General features: G+C 40.6%; 1 protein-coding gene across 1 annotated transcript in view; it reads right to left on the reverse strand.

Moving 5' to 3' along the window:
* Positions 1-22,716, reverse strand: part of LOC133556244 (all-trans-retinol 13,14-reductase-like) — a 34,050-nt gene extending 11,334 nt beyond the window's left edge. Inside the window, exons 1-10 of the mRNA XM_061905978.1 lie at positions 21,984-22,716; positions 20,871-21,053; positions 13,296-13,434; positions 13,132-13,234; positions 7,842-8,037; positions 7,572-7,769; positions 5,181-5,300; positions 4,962-5,100; positions 1,343-1,452; positions 636-802 (exon numbers count right to left, since the gene is read on the reverse strand). Coding sequence (XP_061761962.1) covers positions 636-802; positions 1,343-1,452; positions 4,962-5,100; positions 5,181-5,300; positions 7,572-7,769; positions 7,842-8,037; positions 13,132-13,234; positions 13,296-13,434; positions 20,871-21,053; positions 21,984-22,137 — 1,509 coding nt within the window. The 5' untranslated portion in view covers positions 22,138-22,716. The remainder of the gene's footprint in view (positions 1-635; positions 803-1,342; positions 1,453-4,961; positions 5,101-5,180; positions 5,301-7,571; positions 7,770-7,841; positions 8,038-13,131; positions 13,235-13,295; positions 13,435-20,870; positions 21,054-21,983) is intronic.
* Between the last annotated feature and the right edge of the window lie 650 nt (positions 22,717-23,366).

Below are 23,366 nucleotides of genomic sequence, written 5' to 3' on the forward strand. Positions count from 1 at the left end.
AGCTATTTCCAGTTTTTCTGTTTGTTGTCCACTAGCTTCCGGGCTAAAGTTCCTTTTTGTTTTTCTAGCTCCCAATGCTAGCTCCCTTAGTTTGTTATTCCGCCCACGTGCATGCTTTTTGTTTGTTCTTGTTCTATTATTTATATTAAATAATGTCTTCATATCCAATGCCTGCCTCCATCTCTGCATCTTGGGGTCCATCACCAAATACCTCTGACAACAGCAAGTGTCAGCTTGAACTTATTTTTCAAGATTTTGGTTTGCAGTGTGGGAGGAAACCATTCATAATACTAATACTAATAGTAATACTGTAGTATTACTATTAGTATGGTAGTAGGTGGGGCGGTATAGCTCGGTTGGTAGAGCAGCCGTGCCAGCAACTTGAGGGTTGCAGGTTCGATTCCCGCTTCCGCCATCCTAGTCACTACCGTTGTGTCCTTGGGCAAGACACTTTACCCACCTGCTCCCAGTGCCACCCACACTGGTTTAAATGTAACTTAGATATTGGGTTTCGCTATGTAAAGCGCTTTGAGTCACTAGAGAAAAGCGCTATATAAATATAATTCACTTCACTTCACTTATTGGGTAGTATTAGTGTGTCTTAAAAGGTAAGTACACACATGAAGGAAACACACCTTATCTTTCAGTTGGGGGAAGATGGTCAAGGCCCAGTCCAGCAGCTCCTGGGACATTCCGTTCTTCAGGTCCAGGTAGTCTTGTCCTCTCTTGCCCAGTTTGGTCTTCTCCCATTCCTCAAACCACTCATAGCGAGCCATGGTGAGTAACGTCATGCAGGACTTCCCTGAACACACAATAACATCTCAATGTACCGGTCAATCTTCGTTCTTATCCTCACTTATGGTCATGAGGTTTGGGTTATGACCGACAGGACAAGATCGCGGGTACAAGCGGCCGATATGAGTTTCCTCCATCAGGTGGCAAGGGTCTTCCTTAGAGATAGGGTGAGAAGCTCTGTCATTCGGGAGGAGCTCGGAATACGCCTCCCTGGTAGGAGGCCAAGGGGAAGACCCAGGACACGTTGGGAAGACTACGTATGTCTCCCGGCTGGCCTGGGAACACCTTAAGATCCCCCAGGAGTAGCTGGACAAAGTAGCTGGGCTTCTATGTTTCGGCTGATAACCCCCAGACCCAGACTTGATTAAGTGGCATTTACTATTATTATAATTATGAGGGTTTATGATGCCCGTCCAAAACGTCAAATATTCATAAAAACTACACAAGGGAACACGTACAGTCGTTCACTTTGTACAAGTTCGTATTGGTGTAGCGATCACACGACATCATTAATGTCATTATCGTAGGATAAAAGTGGTGTGGTTACCTGGCTGCCGAACGCTGGAGGTGGGATCTTTGGCAGACGGAAAGGTGATGAACATCATGGGAATGTTGCCAAGTACCTGCTCTCTGCTCAGGGAGGAGTATTGATCCATCCTTCGCACACACACACACACACACACACACGCACGCAGGCACACACGCATTTGACATTATTAATGCATGGTTACAAGAACAAGAAAGTTTGATCACATTACGGCTATACTGGCTCACCTGCACTGGCTTCCTGTGCACTTAAGATGTGATTTTAAGGTTTTACTACGTACGTATAAGATACTACACGGTCTAGCTCCATCCTATCTTGCAGATTGTATTGTACCATATGTCCCGGCAAGAAATCTGCGTTCAAAGGACTCCGGCTTATTAGTGATTCCCAAAGCCCAAAAAAAGTCTGCGGGCTATAGAGCGATTTCATTTCGGGCTCCAGTACTCTGGAATGCCCTCCCGGTAAAAGTTCGAGATGATACCTCAGTAGAAGCATTTAAGTCTCACCTTAAAACTCATTTGTATACTCTAGCCTTTAAATAAACTCCCTTTTTAGACCAGTTGATCTGCCGTTTCTTTTCTTTTTCTCCTATGTCCCACTCTCCCTTGTGGAGGGGGTCCAGTCCGATCCGGTGGCCATGTACTGCTTGCCTGTGTATCGGCTGGGGACATCTCTGCGCTGCTGATCCGCCTCCGCTTGGGATGTTTTCCTGCTGGCTCCGCTGTGAACGGGACTCTCGCGACTGTGTTGGATCCATTATGGATTGAACTTTCACGGTATCATGTTAGACCCGCTCGACATCCATTGCTTTCGTCCTCTCCAAGGTTCTTAGTCATCATTGTCACCGACGTCCCACTGGGTGTGAGTTTTCCTTGCCCTTATGTGGGCCTACCGAGGATGTCGTAGTGGTTTGTGTTGTGGTTTGTGCAGCCCTTTGAGACACTAGTGATTTAGGGCTATATAAGTAAACATTGATTGATTGATTGATTGATAAAAGGTATTACGGAATACTTGGAATTTCGGAAAAATTGGGAATTTTTCCAGTTAAAAAACAACTTTGTTTTTTTGTCCTGATTAAGAGAAATGTTTTGACGGTGGAACAGTTGGAATGCGTTAAAAATTGCGGAAGAAGTCGCTGATAGAAAAAAAGGGTGGAAACAGGGCTTTGGAAAAACAGGAATTCTTTTTAATATGGAAACCTTATAGTTTAAATTTTCAGGAGAAGTGGACTATGTTGAAGGTAGAATGGTTTGAATCAGTTGAAAAATGTGGGAATGGTGAGTGTTTGAAAAATGGCCAATTAATTTTAATAGGAAACATGTCCCGGGAATTCTGGGAAATCTGGGAATTTGTCAATGAAAAGTCCGCGATTCCCAAATAGGCTGAACCGTTTGAAGTCGGAATTGTTTGAATCCGATGAAAAATGTGGAAGGTAGAGCGCGCCAAAAAAACAAGTAATAATGAATAGAAGCATTTTGGTGTAGAAAACCATATCTGTGAATGTTTTGGAACATTCACACAATGATGATAACAATAAGAATAATAAGAAAAATAAATAGATGAATTTTGGTGTGGAAAACTATAGCTTTGAATGTTTTGGAACATTCACACAATAATAATAATTTTAAAAATAATAATAATAATAACAAATACATGCATTTTGGTGTAGAAAACCATATGTGTGAATGTTTTGGAGCATTCACACAATAATAAGAACAATAAGAATAAATAGATGCATTTTTGGTGTAGAAAACCATATGTGTGAATGTTTTGAAGCTTTCACACAAGAAGATTAATAATAATAAGTAAATGCATTTTGGTGTAAAAAACCATAGCTATGAATGTTTTGGAACATTCACACAATAACAATAAGAATAATAACAATAATAATAATAAATCGATGTATTTTGGTGTAGAAAACATATGTGTGAATGTTTTGTAGCATTCACACAATAATACTAATTAGAAGAAGAACAAAAAGATTCATTTTGGTGTAGAAAACCATAGCTGTGGATGTTTTGCAACATTCACACAATAATAATAATAATACAAATAATAATAATAATAATAATAATATAAAAATGCATTTTGGTGTAAAAAAACATATGTGTACATGTTTTGGAACATTAACACAATAACAATAATACATCGATGCATTTTGATGTAGAAAAGCATATGTGTGAATTTTTTGGAGCATTCACACAATAATAATAATAATAATGATAAATAATTGCATTTTAGTGTACAAAACCATAGCTGTGAATGTTTTGGAACAATCACACAATAATAATAATAATAATAATAATATTAACAATAATAATAATAATATTGGTAATAATAATAATAATAATGAGATGCATTTCGGTGTAGAAAACCATAGCTGTGAATGTTTTGCAACATTCACACAATAATAATAATGATACTAATAATAATAATAAACACATAAATGCATTTTGGTGTAAAAAACCACATGTGTGAATGTTTTGGAACATTTACACAATAAAAATCATAATAATAAATATATGCATTTTGCTGTAGAAAACCATATGTGTGAATGTTTTGGGGCATTCACACAATAATAATAGTAATAGTGATAATGATAAATAAATTCATTTTGTTGTAGAAAACCATAACTGAATATTTTGGAACATTCACACAATAATACTACTACTACTACTACTACTAATAATAATAATAATAATAAATAGATGCATTTTAGCGTAGAAAAATATAGCTTTGAATATTTCGGAACATTCACACACTAATAATAATAATAATAATAATACAAAAATAATAATAAATAGATTTGGTGTAGAAAACCACATGTGTGAATGTTTTGGAACATTTACACAATAATAATCATAATAATAAATAGATGCATTTTGCTGTAGAAAACCATATGTGTGAATGTTTTGGGGCATTCACACAATAATAATAATAATATTGATAATGATTGATAAATTCATTTTGTTGTAGAAAACCATAACTGAATGTTTTGGAACATTCACACAATAATAATAATAATAATAATAATAATAATAAATAGATGCATTTTGGTGTAGAAAAACATAGCTTTGAATGTTTTGGAACATTCACACACTAATAATAATAATAATAATAATAATAATAATAATAATAATAAAAATAATAATAATAATAATAATAAATAGATTTGGTGTAGAAAACCACGTGTGAATGTTTTGGAGCATTTACACGATAACGATGTGTGTGTGTGTGCGTGTGTGTGTGTGTGTGTCTGTCTGTGTGTGTGTGCGTGTGTGTGTGTGAGTGCGTGTCCATGTGCGTGCGCGTGTGTGTGCGTGTGTGCGTGCGTGCGTGTGTGTGTGTGTGTGTGCGTGTGTGTGTGTGTGTGTGTGTGTTTCCAGAGATAAAGAAGAGCATATAGTCTCATTATGACACTTCTCTATAATATTTACACTGGCGCACTAGCAGAAGCAGGTCACCTAAACACTTGTCAAAGTGATGCAATGCAGTTTTACAAGAAGACCAGAGGAGTAAAGATGAAGATAAACAAGATGGACGTGTTCTTCTACGCGGTGACCCAAAGAGTCGGATTGAAGACTTTGTTGTTTTTAGTTGGGACATTTCAGAAACTTACAGTGCGTCAAGATCGTTGTCTTTGTACATCCAGAAATTGGTGGAAACGATTCCCAGTTCTTCTTTGGTTCCGTCCAGACCAACAAAGACCAAGAAGGAGCCCATACCGTGACGCACCATGCTCAACAAGGACTGGATCTCTGCACAGACAAAGGATTGGAAGTCAGGCTGGAAAACAAGCGAGCAGTAGGAGTTGGAAGCCAAACAGTCTATCCATCACCTGCTTTCTCTTGGATCTGCCGGGGCAAAAACTTCTGGAAGGTGTTGAAAATTCCTGCGTTGGAGATGACAACAGGAGCAAAGATCTCCAACTCCTCTTGGCCTTTCAGAACTGTCACACCTGCCACAGAAACATCCCGACAAACAAAACATGAGCAGTGGGAGGAGTAACATTTGAAAAGTTGGACATGAACCAAACTTTGTCCTAAATATTTCCTCCTTCAGACAGGAACAGATAAAGGGGAGGGATAGAACTGCTGATTGGTGCAACGGGATAGGAGCGTTTGTGTTGAAGCGAACTCATTTTTTACAGGCTTCATTTCAATAATTTGGAAAGTAGAAAAGCTACAAAAGGAAATAGACAGCAACTCCGAAACACCAATTCTGTGGAACGTAATCCACAAACAAACACGCATATGAACAAACCTAATAATTATAAGACACCAGGTCACCAGGCCCTCATCTGAAGCCAAGCCTACATGTGGTGCTCAATGAGGCCCATATGGGGCCCGGCTGGGCACAGCCTGGAGAGGCAAGGTGGGTGTACCCTCCAATGGGCTCATCATCACTCATGGTTGTATACATTGTAAGTTGGACGGAAGCCAAAAGCAGGAACCTTGGCGTTTTGTTCCCCAGCTACAGAAACCAGCTGTACAGACGTGGAATATCACTTCGCTGGGCGGTTAAGAGCCTGAGCTGTTGCGTAAGGTGAAGAAGTTCCGGCTGAATATAATCGGACTCACCTCGACGCACAGCAAGGGCTCTTGACCAGTCCTTCAAGAGGGGCAGGACTGTATCTCACCCTTTTTGGAAGGGGCGCTGGAAGTTGGCAGACCCGTCAGCAATCCTGTTCTGTCCCCCTGTAATATTTGTCTGATCTTGAACGGGATTGTGCTAAAAATTTTAATTTCCCCTCGGGGATTAATAAAGTATGTCTGATGTCTGATTCTGATTCTGATTCTGATTCTCGACTGTCCTCCACTCTGGCATTACAAACACATAGAGGCGGCGGACGGGGGTAACACTTATAGCCCCCTGGCTCAGAGCCTGTACTTTGGAGTTGAACCCAGCAGACAAGACAGTAGTTTCCCTCCCTCCCCAGGTAAGTGGGATGGGTACCAACTGTTGTTGCACTTATGCACCAAACAGTAGTTCAGAGTGCCCGCCCTTTTTGGATTCCCTATATCAGAGGTTACCAAACGTTTTGAATTGTGGACCAAAATCCGACTCCATGTAAAGTAATAATAATGTGTATATATATATATATATATATATATATATATATATATATATATATATATATATATATACATATATATATGTATATATACATATAATGAACATAATCCGTGACAAAGGGCAGCCTTGGTGTAGTCCAGCCCACACAGATAATATATATATGTATATATACATATATATATGTATATATATATATATATATATATATATATATATACATATATATATGTATATATACATATATATATTATCTGTGTGGGCTGGACTACACCAAGGCTGCCCTTTGTCACGGATTATGTTCATAATTTTTATGGATACAATTTCTAGGCACAGTCAGGGGGTTGAGGGGATCTGCTTTGGTGGCTGCAGGATTAGGTCTCTTCTTTTTGATGTGGTCCTGCTGGCTTAGTTTGGTCACAATCTTTAGCTCTCACAGGATCAGTTCACAGCTGAGTGTGAAGTGACTGGGATACGAATCAGCCCCTCAAAGAGTGAGTCTATCGTTATCGTCTGGAAAAGTGTGATCTCCAGTTTCGGAATGAGATCTTTCCCCAAGTGAAGCAGTTCCAGTTGGAGTTAGGGAAGAGTTTATTGTAAGGTGGTCAGGCAAATCGGTGCACCGTCTGCAGTGATGTGGATCAGATCAAGGGAACAAGCGGCCAAAATGTGTTTCCTCCGTAGGGTGGTGGGGCTCTTCTTTTGAAATAGGGTGAGCAGCTTTGTAATACAGGAGGAACTTGAAGCAAAGTCGTTGGGGTTGTTCGTGCATCTGGTGAGGATGTAACACGGATGCTTCCCTCGGGAGACATCTGGCCAGTAAGAAACCACAGGAAAGACCCAGGACACGTCGGGGGGAGACTATGTCTCCCAGCTGGCCTGGTAACCTCTCGGGGAGGAGCTGGACGAAGTACTTGGGGAGAGGGAAGTCTGAGCTTCTCTGCTTAGGCCGCTGCCCCCGCAACCAAATTTGAAATGACAGAAGGAGATGGTTGACTGGAATATCATTTTCTTCAAGGTTCGGTGGAAACACAAACCAATAGATTTTAAAAGCTCCTGGAATGATGCAAACATCCTTAAACTCTTGATGTGAATATGAAGAATAAATATGTCAAATATTATTATTATGAAGAACACATGAAGAATATTTTCTCACCATAGGCTCTCCCTTGCTGGTTCAGCAGAATTCGCTGCACAGGAGCTCGGACCAACACAGCGCCCCCTGACTGCTGGATGACCGGAATGATGTGGAAGGCAAACTCACTGGCGCCCCCTCGTGGATAATACGCACCTCGCTTGTAATGGTGAATAAGAAGAGCGTTGATGAGGAAGCTGGACTCTTTAGGAGGCACACCTTCAAGGAAACGAGAGAAGAAAGTGTCACTTTCGGCTTCCTGGGTCCCATTTAGGGATGTGTGTGTGTCACCATAGAAGAGGTAGGCGGACAAGGCTTGCAAGTCCTTGTTGTCTGTCAGACGGGACATCATTTCAGAATGGTTTGTTGTCGCCAGGCGGAACACTGTTGATATGCGATCCAATAGACCCGCCCAAATGAGGAATGTGACCAGCCAGTAAGGAATAATCTTCAAACAGGCGATTAGTGGCGTCCGCTTTGACACCGACTGCAATACAGTAGACAGTCGCAAGAAGCATGCTAGTTGTTTTGGCAGGCCATTTTAAAAGATGTAGCGGGTCACTTTAAAATGAGTTGGCAGGCCCTGTTAAAAAATGTAGATTGCCACATTAAAATGATGTGGCGCGCCACTTTAAAATTATTTGGAAAGCCAGCTGGCCACTTTAAAATTATGTGGCAGGCCACTTCAAAATGACATGGCAGGTTTTTTTTTTTTTTTTTTAAATGTAGCTTATCACTTTAAAATGATTTAGCAATCCACATATAAAATGGCGATGTTAAAAAATGCTGCTTGGCACTTTAAAATGAAGTGACAGGCCATTTAAAAAGATCTGGCTGGCCGATTAAAATGAAGTGGCGGGCCAGTTTAAAATGATTTGGCAGGACATATAAAAAGATCTGCCTGGCCAATTTTAAAATATCTGGCTTGACTTATATATGATGGGGCAGGCCACTTAGAATGATTAGGCAGGCCATTTTAAAGAGATGTGGCTGGCCAATTTAAAAAGACTTGGCTGGCCATTTTAAAAAGATGTGGCTGGCCAATTTAAACTGACGTGGTGGACCACTATAAAATGACTCGGCTTACAGTTATGTTCATAATAATAGCAGTGTGTTTAAAAGGGAGACTAAACCTCACAATTCTTCAAATAAATTGCTTTATAATCAACACAAATGCTTTGGGGAGACTGCACATTCTACTTTAAAGGCAGAAAATTGGAGAAAAAAAAAAGTAATTCAATTTGACAATATTTTACAGAAAGTCAAGAAATATAAAACAAAAAAATGGCAGTGTTGTCATCTTTCTTTACAAAACTCAAATGTACTGTACAAACTAAGAAAGGCTTGCAGATTCAACTTTCCTTAGAATTCCATCCATCCATTTTCTTTGGGGTCGCGGGAGCCTATCTCAGCTGCATTCGGGCAGTAGGAGGGGCACACCCTGGACAAGTCGCTACCTCATCGCAGGGCCAACACAGATAGACAGACAACATTCACACTCGCATTCACACACTAGGGTCAATTTAGTGTTGCCAATCACCCTATCCCCCGGTGCATGTCTTTGGTGGTGGGAGGAAGTCGGAGTACCCGGAGGGAACCCACGCAGTCATGGGGAGCACATGCAAACTCCACACAGAAAGATCCCAAGCCCGGGATTGTACTCAGGACTACCGGGTCCTTCGTATTGTGAGGCAGATGCACTAACCCCTCCTCCACCGTTCTGCCCTTCCTTAGAATTATTAACTACAATTTAGTTGCATAACCACGGTTTCTGATAACTGCTTCACATCTGTGGCACATGGAGTCGACCAACATTTGGCACCGGTCATCAGGTATTGCCGCCCAGGACAATTGTGCAACGTTCCACAATTCCTCTGCATTTCTTGGTTTTAAAGTGGATCCAGTGAAGAACGGGGAGTTAGTGGAGTTTCTGGAGGACTGGGGTGATGTGCTCACGGCAGCGGGTGTGGGTGAGCAGGCGAGCGGCAGACTTTTGAATGTATTGGAGTTTATTGAGCATTTTGCAAGGTGAGCCATAGAGGATGCTGTTATAGTAATCAAGTCTGGAGGTGATGAAGGCATGGATCAAGGTTTCAGCGGCAGAGAAGGAGAGGGATGTACGGAGACGGGCAATATTTTCGAGGTGGAAGAAAGCCGTTCTTGTGGTTGACATGGTGTTGAAAAGAGAGCTTATTGTCCAGAATGACTCCTAGGTGGCGGATGTGAGAGGATGGGGACAGAGTGGAGTTGTCGACAGAGAGGTGGAAGTTGGAAGCAGGAAGCAGGTGGGCAGGAGGAGGGAGTGGCGGAGGAAATCAGGTAGCTCTAAATTGTGTCTATTTTGTTTTGGAAGAATGATAGAAAGGCGTTGCATTTGGTAGTGTTGAAGGTGTTTGAGATGTTGTCGGTAGGTTTGAGGAGTTTATTTATTGTGGAAAAGAAAGCTTTGGGGTTGGAAGAGCCAGAGCGTATGAGGTCGGAGTAGTAGGTGGATCGAGCAGAGTTGAGGGCCTCTGTGTATTGGTGGAGGTGATCAGTGTAGGCTTGGTGATGGACAGTTAAACCAGTTTTCTTGTAGAGTCTTTCCAGTTGGCGTTTGCGGGATTTCATTAAATGGAGTTCAGGGGTTTAGTGTTTTGCCTCATGAACAGCTTCATTGATGTCAGCCCGCAAGTTTTCAATGGGATAATGGGATTAAGGTTCGGGGATTGTGCTGGCCTCTCTATTACTTGAATTCTGTTTGTCTGGAACCATGATTTTGCTCGCTTGCTGTTGTGTTTGGGGTCATTCTCTTGTTGAAACACCCATTTCAAGGGCATTTCCTCTTCAGCATACGGCAACATGACTTCTTCCAGTATTCTGATGTACTCAAACTGATCCACGATCCCTGGTATGCGAGAAATAGGACCAACACCATAGTACGAGAAACATCCCTTATATCATGATGCTTGCGCCATCATGCTTCATAGTCTTCACTGTGTACTGGGGCTTGAATTCAGTGTTTGCAGGACGTCTGGCAAACTGTCTGTGCCCCTTAGACCTGAAAAGAACACTCTTACTCTCATCAGTCCACAAAATACTACGCCATTTCTTTTTACGTAGGCGAGTCAATGGGATCTTTGGCAAATTGAAACCGCTTCATCATGAATTGATTAACGTGGACCCCGACTTAAACAAGTTAAAAACTTATATGGGTGTTTCCATTTAGTGGTCTATTGTATGGAATATGTACTGTACTGTGCAATCTACTAATAAAAGGTTCAATCAATAAATCAATTCAGCACACGTCTTTTTTTTTTACTACGGGACTTTGCAGAGTTTCTTGCTGGTAGTCTGGCTTCACATAGATGTGGTCTGATTTTTACAGTACTCACAGGCCATCTTAGATTTTCTTTGATCCTCCTGGAGTTGATCATTGGCTGAGCCTTTGGCATTTCTGTTATTCTCCCATCCATTCCAATAGTCCATCCATCCATCCATTTTTCCACCGCTTATTCCCTTTGGGGTCGCAGGGGGCACTGGTGCCTATCTCAGCTACAATCGGGCGGAAGGCGTGGTACAGCCTGGACAAGTCGCATTCCAATAGTCGTTTTTCTTTTTCTTCCTCGCCTTTTTGGCTTTGTCTGCCATTTTAGAGCGTTTGATATCATTTTAGCTGAACAGCCTATCATTTTCTCCACTTCTTTACAGGTTTTCCCCTGTTTTATTCAATTCTAAATCAAAGAACGCTCTTCTTCCGAACAGTGTCTTGAACGACCCATTTTATTCTTTCAAGGACAAATGCGCAGCCAGCTTATGCAGCATCAGTTGCCTTGATCCTTAAAGGGGAACATTATCACCAGACATATGTAAGCGTCAATATATACGTTGATGTTGCAGAAAAAAGACCATATATTTTTTTAACCGATTTCCGAACTCTAAATGGGTGAATTTTGGCGAATTAAACGCCTTTCTGTTTAGCCCTCTTGAAGCGATGACGTCAGTACGTAACGTTGCCTAGGTAAGAAAGCCACCATTTTCATTTTCTCAAACACATTACAAACACCGGGTCTCAGCTCTGTTAGTTTCTGTTTTTTCGACAATTTTTTGGAACCTTGGAGACATCATGCCTCGTCGGTGTGTTGTCGTAGGGTGTATCAACACTAACAGGGAGGGATTCAAGTTGCACCACTGGCCCAAAGATGCGAAAGTGGCAAGAAATCTGCCGCCAGACCCCATCGAATGTGCCGGAGTGTCTGCACATTTTACCGGCGATGCTAAGGCAGACATGGCACAGAGATGTATGGATAACCTGCAGATGCATTTGCAACGATGAAGTCAACGAAATCACAAAGGTGAGTTTTGTTGATGTTGTTGACTTATGTGCTAATTAGACATATTTGGTCACGGCATGACTGCCAGCTAATCGATGCTAACATGCTGTTTAGGCTATAGCTGTATGTACATTTGGAACTATATTACCTTTCCTTCCACCCACATTTAATCCGAAAAAAAAACTTACCAATCGACGGATTTAAGTTGCTCCAGTGTCACAAGATGCGAAAGTCCTGATCGTTTGGTCTGCACATTTTACCGGCGATGCTAACGCAGCTATTCGGCCATGCTATGGCTATGAATAGCGTCAATAGCTATTCGCTCAATAGCTTCAGTTTCTTCTTCAATACTTTCATACTCCAACCATCCGTTTCAATACATGGGTAATCTGTTGAATCGTTTAAGCCGCTGAAATCCGAGTCTGAATCCGAGCTAATGTTGCTATATCTTGCTGTGCTATTCGCCATTGTTTGTTTACATTGGCAGCACTGTATGACGTCACAGGAAAATGAACAGTGGCTTCGAGAGAGCGAAAATAAGGCACTTTAAAGCTTTTTTTTAGGGATATTCCGGGACCAGTAAAATTTTGAAAAAAACTTCAAAAAAATACAACAAGCCACAGGGAAGGGATTTTTATTGTTTTTAACCCTTTTGAAATTGTGATAATGTTCCCCTTTAAAGAAGGGCCACTTGTTTAAGACCTTTTTTTTTCAATTGAACTATGCACTGCTATTTTTTTGAACACCCCCTTTTCAGTAAATGATTCAGTTTCACAGAATCAGCAGCATGCACGTCATGCCTGTTGGGTCTGTTGGTTTTCTAAACCTTTACTGAACCTTCTAGAAACATACTTGCAAAACTGTATATATGATGGGGCAGGCCACGTTAGAATGATTAAGCAGGCCATTTTAAAGAGATGTGGCTGGACACTTTGAAAAAAAGTGGCTCGCCATTTTAAAAAGATGTGTCCGGCCAATTTAAACTGATGTAGTGGGCCAAATTTAAATTAATTGGCAGGCCAACTTTAAAAAAAAATGTGGCTCTCCAGATTAAAAAATGTGGCAGGCCATATTAAAAAGAGGTGTCTTGCCACATATACGATGTGGCAGACCACTCAAAATAAAGTGGCAGACCACTCAAAATAAAGTGGCAGGCCACTTCAAAATTATGTGGCATGTCACATTAACCTAAAGTGGCGGACCACATACAATGAGTTTGACACCAGTACCACTGCCGGTTTTAATCACAAGTACTTCTACAAGTGTACCTTCATCAAGCGAAAGAATTCATCGATGGCATCTTCCTCCCCTGGAAACTGTTTTTTCAGACTCTCTGCCATTTCAGTCTTTCCGGCATGGATGTGGTACTCCCTGAGCAGTGCATGCAAATAGTCTGAGATGAAGTACTACACATTTGAAGTATTCGCTTTACCTGTGTTGTCCAGGCTGGCCCAGAACTAAAGTATCAAAGTGTTGTTCAAGTCGGGTGAACTGCAGCTGACCCTCTGTGATTTGGTCCAGAGCCACTCGAAGTAGACTGTTGTCGTGAAGCTGACCAAGATAATGAATACCTGACGGAAGGAACAATCAAAACACTTATTTATTCACTTCCTGGACTAAAGAAAGGTTGTTGTACAAGGTCTTGGTAATAGTAGTATGTGGAGGGGAGCGTGGTCTGCGGGCCTGCCGCGGAGCGGGGTGTGTAAGGACCCGCCTCGAAACCAGCGGCAGGTGAGTAGATTGCCCAGTTGGGAATGGGTATCTAATCACCTGTCGCCTTCATTAGCAGCAGCCCGGCCGAGACACGTTGTTGGCGTTGCAGACAGACACTACCCGTATGTGCCCGAGACCACGCCGCAAGAAGGAGAGCAGCAGAAGGACTGGAAAGTTGCAAGAACAGTGTGCTGTGTTGGCGCGTGTGCGCACAAATTTAAAACATTGTTGTACCAGACTACCGGCTCACGAGAAGATCTATTACGGTCAGGACGATCCACAAGAGGGAAACTTCACATAATACTATTCAGGTATTGGTAATACTAGATTCTTAGTCATACAGGTCTTGGCAATACTAGATTCTTAGTTGTCAAAGTCTTGGTAATACTGGATTCTTAGTCGTCCAGGTCTGGGCAATATGAGATTCTTAGTCATCCAGGTCTTGGTTATACAAATGGTGAATGGTAAATGGATTATACTTGTATAGCGCGTTTCTACCTTCAAGGTACTCAAAGCGCTTTGAGACTATATCCACATTCACCCATTTATTAAACACATTCCCACACTGATGGCGGGAGCTGCCATGTAAGGCCCTAACCACAACCCACCAGGTGCAAGGGTGAAGTGTCTTGCTCAAGGGACGAGGTTGGTAGAAGGTGGGGATCAAACAAGGAACCCTGAGGTTGCTAGCATGGCCCCTCTCCCAACCCGCGCCACGCCGTCCCCTACTAGCTTGTCAGCTGTCCATGTCTTGGTAGTAGTTGATTTTTTGTCATTCAGGTCTTGGTCGTACTAGATTGTTAGTCGTCCAAGTCTTGGTAATACTAGATTCTTAGTCGTCCAGGTCTGGGTAATACTGGATTCTTAGTCATCCAGGTCTTAGTATAAAAAATATTTTTAGTTTTCTAGGTCTTGGTAATACTAGATTCTTAGTCGTACTGGTCTTGGTAATACTAAATTTGTAATCGTCCATGTCTTGGTAATACTATATTCTTAGTTATACTGGTCTTGGTAATACTGGATTCTTAATCGTCCAGGTCTTGGTAATACTATATTCTTAATTGTCCAGGCCTGGGCAATATGAGATTCTTAGTCATCCAGGTTTTGGTAATACTAGATTGTTAGTTGTCCAGGTCTGGTTAATAGTAGATTTTTCGTCATTCAGGTCTTGGTAATATGAGATTCTTAGTTGTCCAGGTCTTGGTAATACTAGATTCTTAGTCATATAGTTATTGGTAATACTAGATTCTTAATTGTCCAAGTCTGGGTAATACTACATTCTTAGTCATCCAGGTCTTGGTAATACTAGATTCTTAGTCATCCAGGTCTTGGTAATGGTAAATTTTTAGTCATCAAGGTCATGGTAATACTAGATTCTCAGTCGTCCAGGTCTTTGTAATACTACATTTTAGTCATCCAGGTCTCGGTAATAGTAGATTCGTAGTCATCCAGGTCTTGGTAATAGTAGATTCTTAGTCATTCAGATTCAGGTCTTGGCAATACGAGATTATTCGTTGTCCAGGTCTTGGTAGTAATAGATTCTTAGTCATCCAGGTCTTGGTAATACTAGATACTTAGTCGTCAAGGTCTTGGTAATACTACGTCTGAGTCATCCAAGTCTTGGTAATAGTAGACTCTTAGTCCTCCAGGTCTTGGTAATAGTAAATTCTTAGTCATCCAGGACTTTGTAATTGTAGATTCTTAGTCATCCAGGTTTTGGTAATACTAGATTGTTAGTTGTCCAGGTCTTGGTAATAATAGATTCTTATTCATTCAGGTCTCGGTAATACTAGATTCTTTGTCGTCCAAGTCTTGGTAATATTAGATCCTCAGTCGTCCAGGTCTGGGTAAAACTGGATTCTTAGTCATCCAGGTCTTGGCAATACAAAATTCTTATGTGTCCAGGTCTGTGTAATATTACATTCTTAGTCATCCAGGTCTTGGTAATACTAGTTTCTCATTCGTTGAGGTCTTGGTAATACTACGTTTTAGTCACCAAGGTCTTGGTAATAGTAGATTTGTAGTCATCTAGGTCTTGGTAATAGAACATTGTTAGTCATTCAGGTCTTGGCAATATGACATTCTTAGTTGTCCAGGTCTTGGTAATACTAGATTCTTAGTCATACAGGTCTTGGTAACACCAGATTCTTAGTCATCCAGGTCTGGGTAATATTAAATTCTTTGTCATCCATGTCTTGGTAGTACTAGATTCTTAGTCGTCCAGGTCTTGGTAATACTACATCTTAGTCATCCAAGTCTTGGTAATATATTTTTTTTAGTCATCCAGGTCTTAGTAATAGTAGATTCTTAGTCATTCAGGTCTTGGTAATACTAGATTATTAGTCATCTGGGTCTTGGTAATAGTAGATTCTTATTCATCCAGGTCTTGGTCATAATATATTCTTAGTTGTCCAAATCTTGGTAATGCTAAATACTTAGTCATCCAAATCTTGTTAATACTAGATTCTTAGTCATTCAGGTCTTGGTAATACTAGATTCTTAGTCATCCAGGTCTTTGTAATACTAGAGTCTTAGTCGTCCAGGTCTTGGTTATACTAGATTTTTACACATCCAGGTCTTGGTCATACTAGATTTTTAGTCATCCAGGTCTTGGTAATAGTCTTTGTCGTCCAGGTATTGATAATGCTTGATTCTTAATCATACAGATCTTGTTCATACTAGATTCTGTGTTGTCCAGGTCTTGGCAATCATCAAATTTTGAAACCCGACTCAACAACTCAAAGGACTCAAGTTTCCTGGTTTCGAGCGTTACTGAAAAAGTTTCTGGAGATACAAAGTTAAGTAACTTCCTGTTTTCTTTACAAAACAAAACCAATGTCGTCTGGTTTGGAGAATGTTTGATATTAATTTATCAATAAAATATTGATGAACATTGATGAATATTGATAGATATTGATTAACATTTATAAATATTGATGACTGTTGATTAACATTTATGAAGATTGATGCACATTGATGAATATTGATGGCTATTGATGAACATGGGTTATACTTGTGTAGCGCTTTTTGTATAGCGCTTTAATACGTTTTTAAGGAACTCGAAGCGCTTTGACACTATTTAAAAATTCAACCATTTACACACACATTCACACACTGATGGCGGGGACCATGTCTGTGTTTTCTTGTCCGCCATGAACATTTATCAACATTGATGAACATTGATGAATATTGATGAATGTTGATGAACATTGATAAACATTAATGAACATTGATGAACATTTATGAATATTAAATAACATTGATGAACGTTGTTGAATACTGATGACCATTTATGATTATATTAATGAATGCTGATGACCATTCATGAATATTGATGAACATTGATTACTATTGATGAATGTTGACGAACATTGATTAATGTTGATGAACATTGATTAATATTGATGAACACTGATTAATATTGATGAATATTGATGAACATTTATGAATGCTGATGAACATTTATGAATGTTGATGAATAATCATGAATATTGATGAACATTTATGAATGTTGGTCAACATTTATGAATGTTGATCAGCATTTATGAATATTGTGTCACTGTCCAGGCTCACCTCAATACGCCTTCATCTGTGCGCTGTGCTGGGTGCACCTCCAAGAGCGCGCCAAGTGCGCACCACTCAGACTGCAGCCAGTAGCTGCATTCAATCATCAGCAATCAACACACCTGTCGCTGATGAGAGGACCTGCCATCTTAAGCTAGGACAACATGCTATCCTGGGCCAGAATGTAGCGACCTGTCCTGTACAGTAAGCCATACATATCTAGCTCTATTCACTCTTTGCTCCCTCTGTATATTCTTCCCCACTGTGTTCAATTGACTTGTGTCCTCCTTGTCGCCTTCCAGCAGCATACCTCCGTTCCCACAGCACAAGCTGTGTGTCTCGTCTCCCTGTATTTCCTCTGCTTCCCTGGCTGCCTCTTGAATCTCTACCTCCCGCCTGGAAACGGACTTTGACGCCTCTCTCCTCCCCTTGACTTAACGTCGGCTCATGGACCTCTGAGCAAGATTTGGCCCTCTTGGACTTCCGTCTCTCGCTCAAAACTATGGGTAACACTCATCATTTAATTCCTACACATACTCACACACCATACACTTTTGGATTAGTCACACTCTATACCCTTGTTTATTATTTTTTTATTTATTTATATATGTATTATTAATATATATAAATAAACAGAGTTAAACGATGACCCTCCTGTCTGTGCCGTCTTCTTCCCCTGTACAAACCGTAACAGTACGTTCTGGCTATAATATAAGGAACCAGACGGCCCAATGACCTCAGTCCCCACCCCTTTCTCGACCGCTACGGTTCCTTATCTGTCACCATGCCCCCGAGACGCCGTGAATTGCCTCAACCTGGCGAAGTGTATATCGCCGACCTGCCGAAAATGATGTTCCAGCAGTTGAAGACAGACTCATTGCAGTCATGGTGTTCCTCAGAGGATGAAGTGTTCTTGTCCAACAAGGACAAGCAAACGATCTTCCTGGAGCTCAAGGCGGACACCCAGCCATGGAAATGCGAGGACAAAGCGGAGCGGGCCATAGAAGATCTCCCTTCTGACGCTATGGTGGCAGCTGTTGGCTGAGGTGACGGAAGCAGAAGATCGCTTCCTCTCCCACTCACAAGCCGCCCGGACATCGTCCTCACCACTTTGCCCGCAGGAATTATCCCTTCACTCGACCGAGACATTGAAATCCCCAATGCGAGATCCCCATGACACAAACTACGGGTATGTAACCAAGACGTGAAGTGCGGCAGACGCAATGACAGCGGACGCCCTCGGCTATACACTCGAGGAGCTGGTGAACATTGTGTAGAGCCCTGAGGGTTCGCTGGTCACTTTTGACTCTGTCAGGCCCGAGAAGACCGCGGCCGTGTGCCAATTGTGTAAGCGAGGAGACTTCCCAGATGAGCTTCGACCCCAGTGATTAAAACTCCGCCTGCAGTACATCAAGCTCCGCCTCCAGTGATTCAGACTTCGCCCCCAGTTATTCAAGCTCCAACCCCAGTGATTGTAGCTCCGCCCCAATGATTCAAACTCCGCCTCCGGTGATTCAAGTTCCGCCCCCAGTGACTTTGGCCCGCCCCCTTTGCTTTTTGTTCCGCCCACCACTCGGAAAGGTTTTTTTGACCCTCATCAACAATCTCTTGATGGACTGTTTAGCATAGCTAAAGGGGAGGAAGAATCTACCCAGTTCCTGGCCTCCTGCTTCCCGCCTCCCACGTTTTGTGACTGTTCCACAGTTGGCAGGAAGCGTCTGAAGAATCTACCCACCTCCTGCCTCCCACCCTTTGTGACTGTTCCACAGTTGGCAGGAAGCATCTGGCTTCCGCTGTCAGAGGTGGGGGGTTTGTACTGGTGGCTGTGCTGTTGGGGTAGCACAGCTGCGGCCTGCAAAATTGCTACCCCCTTCTCGACCACCACCACTTGTTTTTCAACAGGCCAAACCCAAGGCCAGACCACTACCACCTGTTCTACGGCATACCAAGCCGCAACCACCAGCTAGATCACCACCACCTGTTTTTCGACTGGCCAAACCTCAACCTCCAGCCAGACCATCACCACCTGCTCCAAGGCTGGTCTCCGTACTAGTACCCGCTCCAAGGCTGGTGCCCGTACAAGCACACTTTCGAAGACTAGTCCCCAAACCCACACCCTCTCCAAGACTGGTCCCCCGACCCAGCACCCGCTCCAAGTCTGGTCCCCGAACTAGCACCCACTCCAAACTGATGAACATTAATGAATATTTATGAATGTTGATTAACATTGATGAATATTGTGGAATATAGATGAAGGTATAAAACCATTAATGAACATTTGTGAATATCGTGAACATTGATGAATAATTATTAACATTGATTACAATTTATGAATATTTATGAGCTTTGATGAATATAGATGAACATTGTGGAATGCTGATGAATACTTATGAATATTGATTAACATTGATGAACATTAATGAATGTTGATGAACATTGATGAATATTGATAAATGTTGCTAAACAAGGATGAATATTGTTTAATATTAATGAACATTTATGAATATTTATGAATAGTGATTAACATTGAAGAACATTAATAAATATTGATGAACATGAATGAAAATTAATGAATATTTATGAATATTGATAAAGATTGATGAACATTTATGAATGTTGATTAGCATTGATAAATATTGATATATGTTGATAGATATTGATTAATATTAATGAACATACATGTATATTGATGAACATTTATGACAATTGATGAACATTGATGATTATTTATGAATGTTGATGGCCATTTAGGAACATTGATGAATATTGATAAACAATTATGAATATTGATGAACATTGATGAACATGTATGAATATTGATGAACATCAATGAACATTCATGAATTTTGCTTAACATTGATGAACATTAATAAATGTTGATTAACAAGAATGAATATGATGAATATTGATGAACATTAATGAAAATGTATGAAGGTTGATGAACATTGATCAATATTGATAAATATTGATGAATATCAATTAACTTGTGTTAATACTGATGAACATTTATGAACATTGCTGAATATTGATGAACAGAACATTGATGCAAATTTATGAATATTGATGCAAATTTATGAATATTGCTTTACGTAATGAATATTGATTAACTTTGATGATTATTGACAAACATATAAATGAACAGTTATGAATATTGATGAACATTGATAAATGTTGATGAATATTGATTAACTTTGATTATCATGTATAAATGTTGATGAACATTGATGAACAGTGTGGAATATTGATGAACATTGTTGAACATTTATGAATATCAATACATATTGATAAATATTGGTGAATATTAATGAACATTTATGAATATTGATGAACATTTATTAATGTTGATGAACATTGTAAAATATTGATGAATATTGATGAACATAGATGAATATTGATGAAAATGTATGAACATTTTGGAATATTGATGAACATTGATGAGCATGGATGAATATTGATTGACATGGATATATGAATATTGATAAACATTGATGAATATTAATTAACATTTATGAATATCGATGAACATTGATGAATATTAAAGAACATTGATGAACATTTATGAATGTTGATGAACATTGATGAATATTATTGAACATTGATGAACATTGTGTAATATTGAACATTTATGAACATTGATGAATATTGATGAACATTGTGCAATATTGATGAACATTTATGAATATTGATGATCATTTATGGGCATGTTTATAAGAATATTTACTTAACTTACCAACATCAAACTCGAAGCCTTTATTTTGGAAGGTGTGTGTGCATCCACCGGCCTGGTCATGTTGCTCCAAAACCAGAACTTTCTTTCCAGCTTTGGACAAGATGGCCGCCGCTGTCAGTCCTCCCACGCCGCTGCCGATTACCACGGCGTCCAAGTTGCCTGGAACTCGATCCAAGCGGAATCCTGCGTTGATACCAAGACTTTGAATTTTTGTTGGTGAGAAACACACTAACAGGTCAAAGGTTGTACAAATATATTTCACATCTGGGTGTGGAAACTGAACTTATTTTGAATATCGAGTCGCCAGATATAAAAATAAAATAGAGAAGCAGTTTTATTTTTATAAAACAAAATTGAAGTGCCAACTGAATAAGTACACCTTCAAACTAAAAGTATTAAAGTTCCATGAAGATTTTTGTGAAGTAAAGGTATGAAAAGTTTGGCACATGATCCAGGTAACATTTTACTGTACTGTACTGTACTACTGTACTGGAACACTACTCTATTGTAGTACTGCTGTGCTGGAGTACTACTGTACTGGAATACTGCTATACTGTAGTACTACTGTACCGGAATACTACTCTATTGCAGTACAACTATACCGGAATACCATTACACTGTACTGCATTACTACTAAATAATATTACTACTGTCCTGTAATACCGCTTTACAGTAGTACTACTGTACTGGAATACCCCTTTACGGTATTACTACTGTATTGGAATACCATTTTACTGTAATACTACTTTACTGGACTGCTACTCTATTGTTGTACTACTTTACTGGAATTCCGCTTTACGGTAGTAGTGCTGCACTGGAATACTACTATACTGTAATGCTACTGTACTGTAAAACTACTCTACTGCAGTGCTACTGTACTGTAATACTACTAAACTGTAGTACTGCTGTAATGCAATGCTATTCTACTGTGGTTCTAATGTACTGTATCACAACTCTCATGTGGTACTACTCTACTGTAGTACCGCTGTACTGTACTGTACTGTAATACTACTCCACTGTAACACTACTGTACTGGATGGCTATTATATTGTAGTACTAGTGTTGTACTACTGTAGAGTTGTACTTGGGTAGGTGCAAAAAGTGTGTAGTCACCTTTCTTCAGCCTGTCGTCTCTCTTCTTGTTGTCGCTGACAAAAGGTGCAGGAGCTCTCAGGTTCTTCTCGCTGAATACTTTGTAACGGCGACCAAAGGTGAGGAAGGCCACCAACGTTCCTGCTAGCAACACGGCCAGCAGCCACCACCACATGGTCCAGCCAGGTACACCCACTGAGTTAAAGTAGAAGTCAGGTCCAGCCAGGTACACTGAGTTAAAGTAGAAGTCAGGACCAGCCAGGTATACTGAGTTAAAGCACCATTCAGGACCAGCCAGGTACACTGAGTTAAAGTACAAGTCAGGAACAGCCAGGTCCACTGAGTTTAAGTACAAGTCAGGAACAGCCAGGTACACTGAGTTTAAGTACAAGTCAGGAACAGCCAGGTAAACTGAGTTAAAGCACCATTCAGGACCAGCCAGGTACACCGAGTTAAAGCAGCATTCACGACCAGCCAAGTACACTGGGTTAAAGTAGAAGTCAGAACCAGCCAGGTACACTGAGTTAAAGTAGAAGTCAGGACCAGTAGAAGTCAGAACCAGCCAGGTCCACTGAGTTGAAGTAGAAGTCAGGACCAGTAGAAGTCAGAACCAGCCAGGTACACTGAGATAAAGTAGAAGTCAAGACCAGCCAGGTACACTGAGTTAAACTACAAGTCAGGTCCATCCAGGTACACTGAGTTAAAGTAGCATTCAGGTACAGCAAGGAACACTGAGTTAAAGCAACAGTCTGAAGTGAAGGCGGAAGATTTTGTAGAGAGAAGCTGATAGGAGGAGTTTGTACTCGTGACATTTTGGCCGTGATGGCGTTGAAAGAGCGAGTCAAAGGTCGCAAACACCCAACTTGTTGTTACCCACTGATGACTGTGAAGTCACACTAGGAAGTACACCAGCGAGTACTACTGATGGCTGCCGGTACTCAAAGCCCCTCAGGGCCTTCTTCTTGCCGCACATTTAACGCCCACTTGTGTCAACAAAGATGTCCTCTCTGCTCCAAGATGAAACTTTGCCTTAGTCAATGAAGTGTAGAAAAATGGGATTCATAGAGAATTATTTCGCTTTAATAACGTGCTTCATCACATGTCTACTTTCTGTCTACTGAAGTACTACGGTAGTACTACTGTAATACTATTATACTAGATATAATATATGATTCATATGACTTCTTTTTATGGATTATTATGCTTTAATAACATGCTTCATCACATGTCTACTGCCTTCCTATCTACTACTCTCTAGTACTACTGTATTACTGTTCTTTATTACTGTACCCTTATATTACTTAACTGTACAATTAATTTGCTACTGAACTACTACTGCTGTTGTACTATCTTACTGTTATGACACTGCTGTAGTACTGCTGTTTTCCTACTGTACTTGTATAC

This window comes from Nerophis ophidion, linkage group LG07 (genome assembly GCF_033978795.1).
Source record: "Nerophis ophidion isolate RoL-2023_Sa linkage group LG07, RoL_Noph_v1.0, whole genome shotgun sequence".
NCBI lineage: Eukaryota > Metazoa > Chordata > Actinopteri > Syngnathiformes > Syngnathidae > Nerophis > Nerophis ophidion.